This window comes from Pelmatolapia mariae, linkage group LG10_11 (genome assembly GCF_036321145.2).
Source record: "Pelmatolapia mariae isolate MD_Pm_ZW linkage group LG10_11, Pm_UMD_F_2, whole genome shotgun sequence".
In the NCBI taxonomy this organism is placed as follows: domain Eukaryota; kingdom Metazoa; phylum Chordata; class Actinopteri; order Cichliformes; family Cichlidae; genus Pelmatolapia; species Pelmatolapia mariae.
In genome coordinates, this window is record NC_086236.1 from 37,329,657 (window position 1) to 37,343,202 (window position 13,546).

Here is a 13,546-nt window from a genome sequence, read left to right on the forward strand (position 1 = left end):
GGAAATCCATCTGGACCTGGAGCCTTATTATTGGTCAAACTTATCAGGGCTTCCTGGAGTTCACCTGGTGTCAGCGGTGAGTCCAGTGCCATTGCCTGACTGTCTGGTAATTTTGGAAAAGTTATGTTGTCAAGAAACTGATCAACTTTGTTTTTTGATGAATTTATCTGTTGTGAATATAAAGTTTTGTAAAAGTCCCTGAAAGTGATGTTTATTCTTTCAGGATCTTAGACGGTGTTCCCCGATAAATCTTTAACTGCACACACAGTCGTTTCTTCTTTCTTTATTCTTAACTGGTTTGCTAGAAACTGGATTTATTACCATGTTGAAAATTTTGAAAGTGAAGTCTTTGTACTAAAAATTGTGTTGTTGTTTTTTTTCTTTTTTAAAGTTAAACATTTCTTTTAATTCAAGTTTTTCATTACAAACTTTGTTCAGTATTTAGCAACTGCATTTTGTTGCCTTGTACTTGTAACATGTGCAATGACAATAAAGTTGAATTCTATTCTGTTCAGTATTTCCTGTTCCTTGTGGGACATGTAGGCTTCTTCTAAAGATTTGATTATTTCTTCTAATTCCTGAATATGTTTTTCTTTTTAACGTGATGAGAATGAAATTATTTTAGCTCTCATCACAGCTTTCCTGCTTCCCAGAGAACAGACTCTGATGTTTCAGGCAGGTCATTATTGCCTCAGTATGACTTTGGCTTATCCTTTCCCACTTTGCATTTTTCACTCATCCTGCAGACTTGATTCAGTGCACCAACGAGATGAATGTGAACATCCCTCAGCTGGCTGATACTCTGTTTGAGCGGACTGCCAGCACCAGCTGGGTGGTTGTCTTCAAGTCTCTCACCACTACACACCATCTGATGGTCTATGGCAATGAGGTCAGCAAGCAGACACAAAACACTACAAAGGCTCATTTACACCATGGAGCCCTGAACTGTCATAGCTTCAACACCGTCTGTTTAACTGGTTTAAGAAATAGGTGTTTAAAGTATTTACAACATGTTTAGCGCCATCTTGTGCCAATGCAGAATGTGAGGTCAACAGGTTGGTTAGTGGCAGCTAATAGGCTAACATTAGGTATGTTAAATAACTAGTAAGGTAACCAGTAACTAAGTGGAAAACAAGGCCCCTCGCCGCAACAATGAGCTTTATGTTAAGAAACCAAGAATATACCGTCTGCTTTCACTGTCTTTAGCACTAACTGGTTCCGGTTGTTTGGCTAGCTGCACTGAAACAGGCAAGTCCACCTGTTAGCTGTAATGTTTGTATTTGTAAAGGAGGACAGGTGTTTCACCAGACCGCCAAGCTGGAGTGAGACACTCTGACCTTTCCTCTGGGTTGTGATGCAATGAGTGGCATAAACAGCTGATGTCCACAAGATGCGATCTATGCAATAAAAATGGGTTACTACATGCGCATCACGCGCAAACATAAATATGTTTCTGGACGTTTCAGTGGGAGAAATGTTTCATCATCATCCAGGTGACTTCCTCAGTCTCAGCTGACTGCAGGTTTCCAACCTTATAAGCAGGACATTTGCATAATGACTGAAACCAGCCCACTGAAGGAACAATGGGCTGGGAGGTCAGTTTATAATCATCAATATGTAAATTGTCATGACCATTGATCAACAACCACTGATCAAAGAACACTGATCAATGGCCATGAGTCCCATTCACAGAGCGTTGGGGAATGGCTGCAATCACAGCATTGTAAGATGGTGACAGATGTACCCTTAGGCCCCCTCCTCCATTCAGAGATGGTCTTTCCCTTTTCACGTAAATGGCCTCCTTGACTCCGCCCTCAAACCAGCGTTCCTCCCTGTCCATGATGTGTACATCCTCATCATTGAAAGAGTGTCCACTGGCCTGTAGGTGTAAATAGACTGCAGAGTCCTGGCCTGACGAGGTAGCTCTTCTGTGTTGTGCCATCCTCTCAGCCAGAGGTTGTTTGGTTTCCCCGATATATAAATCCTGGCAATCCTCCTGCACTTAACAGCGTACACCATGTTACTCTGTTTGTGTCGGGGGACCCGATCCTTGGGGTGGACCAGTTTTTGGCGCAGTGTGTTTTGGGGTTTAAAAGCCACAGAGACCCGGTGTTTAGAAAAAATGCGTCTCAACTGTTCCGATACTCCTGACACATATGGGATCACTACAGGTTTTCACTTAGGCAGCGGTTGTCCTTCTCTCCTGGATCGGCTGGAGCTTTCTTTAGGTGCCTTTCCAGCTTTGAAAAAAGTCCAGCTGGGATAACCACATTTACTCAGGGCCTTCTTGATGTGCTGTTCTTCTGCCTCCCTGGCCGCTGTGTCTGTGGGGATGGTGTTTGCTCTGTGTTGTAGCGTCCTGATGACACCCAGTTTGTGCTCCAGTGGATGATGAGAGTCAAACCTTAAATACTGATCCGTATGGGTAGGTTTACGGTACACGTCAGCTTTTAGATGTCCCCCATTACTGATGGAAATCTCACAGTCTAAGAAGGCTAACCTGCCACTTTTCATATCCTCCCTGGTGAATTTGATGTGTCGGTCCACCGAGTTAATGTGATCCGTGAAATGTAGTACGTCCTGAGATTTGATTTTCACCCAGGTGTCATCCACATATCTGAACCAATGGCTTGGTGGTGTTCCAGGGTAGGATAGCAAAGCCCTCTTTTCCACTTCTTCCATGTACAAATTGGCCACGATGGGTGAAACTGGGGAGCCCATGGCACACCCATGTTTCTGCCTGTAGAACTGACCCTTGTATGTGAAGTAGGTGGAATGAAGACACAGTTCAAACACACTTGGTCGATGCTGAGAGTGGTCCTGTTGCTGAGGTTGGGGTCATCCTGTAATCTCTTACGGACTACCTCCAACGCTTCCGTGACTGGGATGCAAGTGAAGAGAGATGTAACGTCGTACGAGACCATGGTTTCATCTGCCTCCATAATGACATCTCTCACCTTCTCAACAAAATCCAGGGTGTTCTGGATGTGGTGTTCAGAGCTGCCCACCAGCGGGTTGAGGATCGAAGCCAGAAACTTGGAGATGTTATAGGTGACCGAGTTGATCATGCAGACAATCAGTCTTAAAGGTGCACCCTGTTTATGTATTTTCGGTAAACCATACAGACTTGGTGTAGACTCCCCTGGGTACAGCCTGTGGTATGAGGTCCGGTCAATAGCCTTGTCTTGTTCTAACTGCTTCAGACAGTCTATCACCCTCTTCCTGTAGCCACTTCCTGGGTCTCGTTTCAGGGGCTCATAAGTATTTTCATCACTGAGTAGTGACAAAATCTTCTCATGATAGTCTTTCTGGTTTAGCAATACTGTGCACCTACCTTTGTCTGCTGGAAGGATGATAATGTTGTTGTCATCACTAAGTGATGTGAGTGCCTTCCTCTCCTCCATGGTGATGTTGGATGCTGGGGGCTTTGCATTGCTGAGACAGGCCGAAACTTTCGTCCGTAGTTGTTTTGCTTCCACTTCTGCAATATTGTTGTTACAAATTGCTGTTTCTGTGGCTGTGATCAGCTCCACTAGCGGGATTTGTCTCGGTGTGACAGCAAAATTCAGCCCTTTAGCAAGGATGTTTTTCTCTGTTTGGGTGAGCTGTCTGTCAGACAAATTCTTCACCCACTTGTCCACATCCTCCGTGTCGCATCCTTGTCTCTTCTGGCCACTGAGGACACTCTCCGTATTTTGCTGTGGTTTCCGACGTACAACAAGTAAGTCAAACTTCCTTTGTTGCCTGGTCTTAGACTTCTTGTGCTGTGCTAGACGAGCCTTCTCAGTAAAGTCAAACACCTTTCTAAGAGTATTCTCATCTAAAAGCATTGTCAGTCTCCGTCGGATCCGCTGCTCTTGAGATTTTAGCATGTCGATGGTAAAATTTGTTTGCCTCACCCGTTCATTAAGCAACTGATGCTGTGCCTTCTAAAGGATTTTTGTTGCCCGGAAGCCTTTAACTGAAGAGCTCATTTGCAGACTTTTAGGAGTAATCCTGTTTTGTCGGCATCTGAGGCTGAATCTCAGGTGGTTCCTGTAGTCCGCCATCTTACGTGCTGTTTGCTCATGCTGACGTACAAGCTTTAGGCAGTCCTTGCCAAAGTGGGTTAAAACGTCTTGATGCATCCTCAATCATCCAGGAAAGTAAATCTCCAAAAGTTGAATCTGTTCATCTGGACGTAGCGTTTTGTGGGAGAAATGTTTCGTCACTCATCCAGGTGACTTCTTCAGTCTCAGCTGACTGCAGGTTTAAATCTTATAAACAGTACATTTGCATAATGACTGAAACCAGCCCACTGAAGGAACAATGGGCTGGGAGGTCAGTTCCTTAATCATAATTATGCAAATTCTCATGACCATTGATCAACACCACTGACCAAAACCCACTGATCAATGGCCATGAGTCCCATTCACAGAGAAGTCACTTGGATGAGTGACGAAACGTTTCTCCCACAAAACGCTACGTCCAGATGAACAGATTCAACTTTTGGAGACTAACCTGCCACTTTTCATATCCTCCCTGGTGAATTTGATGTGTCGGTCCACTGAGTTAATGTGATCTGTGAAATGTAGTAATGGTACTCATGACCATTGATCAGTGGGTTTTGGTCAGTGGTTGTTGATCAATGGTCATGAGAATTTGCATAATTAAGATTAAGGAACTGACCTCCCAGCCCATTGTTCCTTCAGTGGGCTGGTTTCAGTCATTATGCAAATGTACTGTTTATAAGATTGAAACCTGCAGTCAGCTGAGACTGAAGAAGTCACTTGGATGAGTGACGAAACGTTTCTCCCACAAAACGCTACGTCCAGATGAACAGAATCAACTTTTGGGGATTTACTTACCTGGATGATTGAGCATCAAGACCTCTATTAGACTGCTTTTTAGTTTTAGTGTCCTTTTTTGGTTCTGTTACTAGTTAACTACCATAAACTAATCTAAGTATATAAGCCCCAACCAATCAACCCGGTGCTGTTACGTTCTGTACTGGTGCAAGATGGTGCTAAACATGTTCTTAAACACAGGTGTCCAACTCCAGGCCTCGAGGGCCGGTGTCCTGCAGGTTTTAGATGTGTCCTTGGTCCAACACAGCTGACTCAAATGACCTCCTCAACATGTCCTGAAGTTCTCCAGAGGCCTGGTAATGAACTAATCATGTGAGTCAGGTGTGTTGACCCACGGTTATATCTAAAACCTGCAGGACGCCGGCCCTCGAGGCCTGGAGTTGGACACCTCTGGTATAAAAGCTTTAAACAGTTCATGGTTAAATCCAGCTTCACAGACAGTTAAATCTGTGGCAGGTTTTGAGTATCTGTGGGCGTGCAGCGCTGGTGCAGCCATTCATGGTTCATAATATGTGGTGTTTTTTTGCAGAGATTTATACAATATCTGGCTTCAAGAAACACACTTTTTAACCTCAGCAACTTTTTGGACAGAAGTGGCCTACAAGGTATCTCACAAACATCCACAACAGCCACGTTTCCCTGCGATACGTCGTTTATACTCACTCGTCTCTTCTTTGGTTTCTAACGTAGGCTATGATATGTCAACATTCATCAGGAGGTACAGCCGCTACCTGAATGAGAAGGCTGTCTCCTACAGACAAGTCGCATTTGACTTCACTAAAGTGAAAAGAGGGTAAGGTTCATTTTTTCCTCACTGACTCTCGTTCGTCCTTTCTTACACCTGAGCCCCAAAGCTTGAATTTCTTGTTCAGGTGATCGTGTGTGACACTCCGGGGTGACCGGGATTGAAAATATCGTTGCACTACTTTTGTTTCCTTGTGACAGTTTTGTTAAAGTTGCAGAAAGCAACATATAACTTCTGCAGCTCTGTTTGAGGAAAGCGGAGTTCCTGATTTTGCTTCACTTCACCATTTTAAAGGCAAGATATTTCCAAATAGCAGCTTTAGCATCTTTTTGTGAATTTGATTATCTTTCTTATTTTATTTCATAATTTGTCATATTGGGCCAAATTTTACTGATTAGTTTGCATCAAATGCAACTATAGTTATAATTTTACTTCACTTCGTAGGACAGCTGCACATTGCAGTGTCGGACTCTAAATTAAATTACATATAATTTCATTAATTTTTCATTAATATTTCTATTGTGACATTTGCAGTTTGCAGTCTTGACATCCTTTAGATAGTAGAGACATATCTGCTGGCTAATGATGTTCATTTCAAAAGTGCCAACTTGGCAGACCATCCACACAAAAAAAGACTTAAATGAACATTAATTATCCTTTAGCAAAACCTTAAGAAACGATAGCTCTAACCCACAGCAAAGAAAAGATGATTTCCATGGGTGACAATAAAATTAAAGTACATTAAAATAATGAATGCTTTCTCTTTCCTTTAACAGGTCTGATGGAGTCATGAGAACCATGAACACAGAGAAACTCCTTAAAACTATTTCTGTCATTCAGACTCAGATGGATGTGTTACTTGATTTCAATGTGAGTGCTCGGTATCGTCACACGTCTGAACACAAGTAACTTACAGTGATGGGAATAACAGCGTTAAAAGTTTCACTAACCAGTAATCTAACTAATTACTATTTCTATCGTCACAACTTTGTTACTGTTACTGACAAGAAAAAGTGGTGCGGACATGTTACTGTGTTTCCACACACAGACGGTTGACGCTGTCATCAGCTTATTGCGAGCTCGGGGGGCGAAACAATCGCACGAGTGCTGCTGATTGGTTGAGGAAGAATAAAACAGTCGTAGTAAATCAATCACATGACCAATTTAAGATGACATAGCGACAAGATGCTAATGTCAACCCAAGACAACCCGGAGTATCAATTTCTGTGTTAAAAGTGTGGACTTTATACCAGTTTTTAAATTGTGTTGATCAGCCATGAAAAACCAGAGTTATGATTAAAAAAATATATACGCCATGTTTTTTCCTGAATACATCGAATACTGGAGTTTACTATGGGAAGCGCTCGAATGCGCTCGAATGCGCTCGAATGCGCTCTCTGCTTGCGAGCAAAAACAAAACCCCCCAAAAACCCCACCCTTTCCTGTTTGTGGAAAATATACCATGTTGACCAATCAAAAAATGGCATTTGGTTGTTTGGGAAGAGGGCGAAGTTTTAGGAGTGACGGCGGTGAGAGAGAGAGAGAGATTTGTGACATTTAGTGTGTAGTGGATAGTGTAGTTGTGTGTGTCAGAACAATGAGGGGACTGCTGAAGGTCACAGCTGCTGCCAAAAAGCCACCAAAGGCAGATTACAGTGTAAACGCTGTCTGCAGGTGGAAACAGGAGCAGTGACACACCTGCTGCTGTCAGGCCTGCAGGTATCAGGCTGTGATGTGCTTTTTTATCTTATAGTGGACAGAAATTATTTTTGGGAGGGGCACAAATAGATTGTGTGGCATCTTATTTGATGCAGAACAGCTGATTGTTCTGTAAATAGTTTCAAATGGTTATAAAATAACACCCTGGCTGCATTTTAGGTAAATAGCTGCATATAACTTTGTTGTTTGTAAAACTTGTGCATAGGTTTTTAAAACTTACAATTTATATTTGCATTTCAAGTTAAGAGAATGATTTTTAAACATGTTTGTGGTTGTTACAGTAAAAATAAAACTTTTTCTACTCAGATTTTATATTTTTTGTCTGATTTCAGATCAACTGTGCTACTACAGTATGTCAAAATGAAAAAACAACTGTAAATTCAGACATGTGAGGTTGTGCTGAAAAGAACGGTACCAAACAAAACAAGGCAGGATAAATAGTTTTTAAAGGTGAAATCACAAGTAGTCAAAACGGCCTCGACCACAGAGGGTTGAACATTTTTAAGTAACTATAACTACTTACTTTTTCTAAGTAACTTGCCCAACACTGGTAACTCGACCTTTTCTTCTTTGTTTGTTAGCCCATTGGCCCAGTGGTGGGCGTGTTTTATAAGCGCTCTTTAAATGGCTTTAACTTTGTTACCGTTTTAGACCAAATTAAGGCAAAAATGGTTTTGAAAGAAGAGAAGACAAACTTTACTGGGAGAGCATGAACAAAGTACTGCTGTCTGAAAAAGCAGCACTGCCTTGATCTTACCATATGCGCTACACATTATCATTACTCCTCAACCATTTTGGATTACAGAAAATTCAAATGGTTCATGAAAGATAAGAATCATTTTGTTTTGCCAAAATTGTAAAATAAGTGCAGGTGAGCCTGAATGATACTTAAAGTGGTAAACATGATCCCAAAAGTTGATTCTGTTTACCTGGACGCAGCGTTTTCAGTGGGAGAAACGTTTCGTCACTCATCCAAGTGACTTCTTCGAGACTGAAGAAGTAAGGCTACGTTGAAATGAACAGACTCGGTCTTTGGGGATTTACTTACCTGGATGATTGAGCATGCATCAAGACGGTTAAACACGATGTTTTAACACCAGCACCTCTCTTTTAGGTCAACGCCAATGAACTGACAAACGGTGTGATCAATGCAGCCTTCATGCTTCTGTTTAAAGATGCAATCCGACTGTTTGCGGCCTACAATGAGAGCATAATCAACCTCCTGGGTAAGAACAAGTTGTTTTTTGTCATAGCCATGTCATCCTTTTATTTTACCTTTACAGGACCTTTTACTAGATGAGGCTCTCCACCTTATTTTAGACAAAACTTCAGATTCGTTTATAAACAGCTTTAATTAACAAAGTTTTATGATGAATGTTTAGGAATTACAGCCATTTTTACATATAATAGCTTATTTTAAGAGGCGCAAAAGTAATTGGGCAGTTGAATGACATGAAGTTTAATGGTATCCTTGTTATTGTATTGTATGACAGATTAGGGAGATAAAACATCTGGACTAGTTTCTAGTGTTGAATTCGTATTTGGTAGCTGTTGACTGGAAGCAAGGGTTCCAGATACTCTACTGGTCAATAGATTTAGAACACCCCAGTTTTTCCAGTTATTTATTTCAGTTCAAGTTGTTCAAATCCAATGAATAGCTTGAAATGGTAAAAAGGTAAGTGGTGACCTCCCAGAGGTTTTAAAAAAAAAAGGTAAGGTTACCCAAAACTGAAAAATAATGGACATTTCGGAAAATGGCCTTTTTCAGGGAACAAAAAATAGGTTAACAATTTAAAGCTGTTCTGCAACAGTGGAGGTCGATCCAGCCTTGAAAGCTGGTGCTACTAAGTCCTACAGCTGTTCCAACCTCTCTGGATTACTTCCAGCCCCCTCTGTCTGCATAAAAGCAAAAAAGGCGATTAACAATAGAAGACAGACCAGCATAACACTTATAAATGTCGGTCTGTCCTACAGAGAAACTGCAAAGAAAGTCAAGGTGCCAGTGAGTCCAGTTTCCTTCAAACTGTGACAGGAAGAGGTCTGCAGACCCAAAGCCACGACTGAATCAGACACAAGTTTCTGAGAGTTAACAGCTGTGTGATGGCGGCTGACAGGACAACAGCTTCAAGCAGCTTAATAGTGGTCGTAGTGAACAAGTCTCAGTTTCAGCTGTGAGGAGAAGACTTTGAGCTGCAGGTTTAAGAGGACGAGCTGCAGCAAGAAAGCCAGACGTCAGAATAAGACAAAGAGGCTCGTCTGGGCCATGAAACATTGGACTACTGAAGACTGGAAGAAGGTTTTATGGACTGATGGATCAACATTTGAAATCTTTGGTTCATCATGCAGGATCTTTGTACGCTGTGGAGTAGGTGAAAGGATGGATCCACAGTGTGTGGCATCGACTGTCAAACATGGAGGAGGAAGTGTGATGGTCTGGGGCTGTTTGCTGGATCCAGGGTCGGTGACTGGTACAGAGTAAGAGACGCCCTGAACCAAAACCACAGCCTTCAGTAGCTCCATGCAGGACCCTCTGGTATGGACTTAGCTGGTCAGAGGTTCATCCTACAGCAGGATAATGACCCCAAACATAAATCCAAGCTGTGCCAGAACCACCTCAGGAACCAAGAACAAGATGGTGAGCTTGGAAACATGGAGTGTCCAGCACAGCCTCCAGACTTAAACCCCATCGAGCTGGTTTGAACTGGACAGAAGAGTGAAAGCAAAGCAGCCTACAAGGTCCACATTTATGGGAACTTCTGCTACAGATATGGGAGGATATTTGATTTCTATTGTAGACAGAATGCAATAGAAATCATTCAGAATGTAGAAGAATGTTGAAAGTTATTATTGTTGTTGTTGCTATTATAAGACCTTGCAGGGACGGTTAATAAGGTGTGTTTTTTGATTTTTGTGGACCAAATCCTGATCCTTTACGATCACACCTCAGATATATCCTGCAGAAAAACTTTACCTAAAAATAAAGTGAATTTCTTTTTTGTGTGTGATTAACAGAGAAATACTTTGACATGAAAAAAGTTCAATGCAAAGAAGGACTGGACCTCTACAAGAAGTTTCTTACACGAATGACAAGAATCTCCGAGTTCCTCAGAGTTGCAGAGGTAAGTCTTATTTAGCCTGTCAGGGATCGCAAAGGAGCGTGTGATGATTGAGATCAGCTGGCTCTTGTTTCTCAGTCTGATTTTCAATAAGTTTTGGTTTGTTTGCCTTCAGCAAGTTGGAATTGATCGAGGAGATATCCCAGATCTGTCTCAGGTGAGCCTTCACACAAACACAGTCATTTAGTGCAGCTTTGCAGATAACATGACTCAGCACTGCGCTTTTTATTATAGTCTTTTCCTGAGTAAAAGGAGAAATTAATAAAGCACATGTAACTCTGGAGCCACCAAAATTGAAAATAGTTGCAAACATATGTGGAAATACAGTATATAATCTTTCACATTTCAAGTGTCTCAGTGGGCATTTTTCTTAATTATCACAGGTGTTTCATATATGAAGGTAAAATTTCACTCCAATTTTAAATGGTGATGTCACGAGATGGTCACGCATAATGTTCTAAAGATTAATGAACAATAAAATAAAATGATGAGAAAACCATTCCTCTGAAAATGATCAGGTACAAGGAGCGCTTTGTAAAGCAGCCAGTGACCAAAGCAACACTGTTCTGTTATAAAGAAATTACAGGCTAACATACATTTGCACGAAAACACGCTGCATTATATGAGTGCAGTCACAGAAGTTTACAATCTCAGCAGCATGGTGTCATTTTAAATGATTGTACTTTTATACAGTGATGCAGCAGTGGGCATGTTATTAAATGTGGCTGTTATTGTCCTTTCACAGCTGCTAACTCGCTGAAGCTTCAGTGCTAACAAGTTTTAACACCCACTGCTGTGCACAGCACGCAGCTGTTGCATGTGTTGCATAGGGCTGGGCGATGTGGACCAAAAATCATATATCGATATTTTTTAGCTGAATGTCTATATGCAATATATATCTTTACATTTTTTTTCTACCCATAAAGGAAAAACAAACAGAGTTCTTAGTCAAAGCTACGTGTCCGAGATGTCACATGGACACTCATATACAGCTGCAGATGCACTTGAAAAATGACTCGGATATAAATTATTGGTCTTTATTAAATAATAATTCTTCTTGAATAAAATACAGTAATGGTGTTTTTCAGCATTGTGAAAGGATTTTCAGTGTCAGTGGGAACGTTGTAACCTGCCACGGGGCGTCCTTGAAGCCTGATGCTGTTGACAGATTAGTCTGGCACAAAATGAGGAAGACGTACGGTCGTTGGCGGGCCAATTGTTCGTGTTCTCACTACAGTTTTATTGTCATTTGATATCATATTTCTTTCTTATTTCAAATCAGCTGATTCAGTATTGCACTCAGCAGTGTCCAGATGAAGCCTGTGACCAAAGCCCCATGTTCAGCTGTACCACCTTGACGACATTAGCCTCGTTTAAGCCAGGTTGTGAGGGCGTCCTGCAGGGCTTCAGCTATGTGCTGCCCGTGTGGTCTTGGGGAAAGCAGCTGGTCTGGAGACAGGCAGGTTTCAGTTCAGTCTTCCGTGTATGGCTCACAGGTCCTGCTGGACCACATGTCATCAGTGTGAAGTGAGACACTTTGTTGAGCCGGGCAGCGAGCTTCTCGGTAACTTCAGTAAACATTTTTGGCAGTAACAATCTGGCGAAGTATTTCTGACTGGGTAACTGGTGTCTTCGGTCAAGGGTTTCAGCAGCTGTATGAAGCTCTCCTGTTCCACCGTTGAGATGGAGACCATGTCTTCAGCGATGGTCACTGCTTTAGTAATGTCACCCCACTTCTCACTCTCCCTCCCATAATCCACAGCACGAGTGTGTGAGTGTTATAACGTCGTTTGTTTCAGGTGCAGGAGGCTGGGAGGACTTTGCGGTCTGAGATACAGCACGCACTTTATGGCGCTGTTGTAAATGGTGGAAAAGATGAGCAGTGCTCGAACCTTTTGTCAGGACGCTTTATTCTGCTGCTGACACTTTGAATCCAAACCATCTCCAAATATTCGACCAACCAGCTCCTCTTCAATAGCTACTGTGTCCATCCTGTCGCCGCCTGCAGGTGAAGCGATGGGGGAGAGGCAAACGTGGACGAGAGAGAGCGGCTCCACAAGTATAATTATAACACAACATAAACGATGTGGATATAAATAATATTGTCATATCTTATATCTCGTATAAAAGTATACCCCCTGTGGTTCAGGGGGTTGGGAAGCTCATCTTGTAACCGGAATGTTGCCGGTTCGATCCCCATCTCTCTCTGTCCTGGTCGTTGTGTCCTTGGGCAAGACACTTTACCTACCGCCTACTGGTGATGGCCAGAGGGGCCGATGGTGCGATATGGCAGCCTCGCTTCTGTCAGTCTGCCCCAGGGCAGCTGTGGCTACAACTGTAGCTGCCTCCACCAGTGAGTGAATGTGAGAGTGAATGAATAGTGGAATTGTAAAGCGCTTTGAGCGTCTCGAAAAGCACTATATAAATGCAATCCATAATTATTATATTTATTATTATTATTATATTGATATTTTTTAGAAACTCAGTCTATCGCCCAGTCCTAGTGCTGCACTTACAGACAGGCTCACACCCACTCATGAATGCATGTCATGCAGAAAATAACGGTGTGAATCCAGGCTTGTCATATTGGATATCAGACCAGCGACTTATGTTTAAAAGTACATTTATTTGCAAGTTTTGTTTTCTTTCTGCACCTACATTAAATCACAGTATGCTAGCTTTGCTCCACATGTGTTCCTAATATCTTGGCCACCTTTATTTTCTGTATTTCTCCCTTTCTTCTGTTTCTCTTTCTTCAGTTTACAGTGTGTGTAAGTATATGGCTTTTCTCTCTCCATCTCTGTATTTGAAGCTGTTTGTGGACTCTTGGCAATTACTCGGCTTGTTTTCATGCTTTTTTTTTTCCCTCTACACAAGATCCTGTCAGGTTTTCTTCAGCATTTGAAATTGAATATGTGTCATGACATTCATGTTAGGCCCCAAGCAGTCTGCTGGATGCTCTGGAGCAGCACTTGGCCTCTTTAGAGGGAAAGAAAGTCAAAGATTCAACAGCAGCCAGCAGGTAGGTCTGTTTCCTGGTCCCTGCTAGCCCAGTGTTTGCTTCAGCTATTTGATGGCTCTGCACTGACACTGAAAACATGCTTTCACCCGAGAATGAG

General features: G+C 42.2%; 1 protein-coding gene across 12 annotated transcripts in view; it reads left to right on the plus strand.

Moving 5' to 3' along the window:
* Window positions 1–13,546, plus strand: part of LOC134635898 (phosphatidylinositol-binding clathrin assembly protein-like) — a 41,269-nt gene that overhangs the window by 10,714 nt on the left and 17,009 nt on the right. For 9 of the 12 annotated variants that reach the window (XR_010094987.1, XR_010094988.1, XM_063485550.1 and 6 more), the window contains exons 3-11: window positions 747–889; window positions 5,377–5,452; window positions 5,538–5,640; window positions 6,369–6,462; window positions 8,426–8,537; window positions 10,324–10,430; window positions 10,543–10,584; window positions 13,187–13,198; window positions 13,364–13,449. Coding sequence is in view for 10 of the 12 variants with exons in the window: in XM_063485550.1 (XP_063341620.1) it covers window positions 747–889; window positions 5,377–5,452; window positions 5,538–5,640; window positions 6,369–6,462; window positions 8,426–8,537; window positions 10,324–10,430; window positions 10,543–10,584; window positions 13,187–13,198; window positions 13,364–13,449 (775 nt within the window). In the remaining 2 variants the exon portion in view is untranslated. The remainder of the gene's footprint in view (window positions 1–746; window positions 890–5,376; window positions 5,453–5,537; window positions 5,641–6,368; window positions 6,463–8,425; window positions 8,538–10,323; window positions 10,431–10,542; window positions 10,585–13,186; window positions 13,199–13,363; window positions 13,450–13,546) is intronic. The other 3 variants (XM_063485553.1, XM_063485560.1, XM_063485559.1) reach the window with 1 other exon arrangement.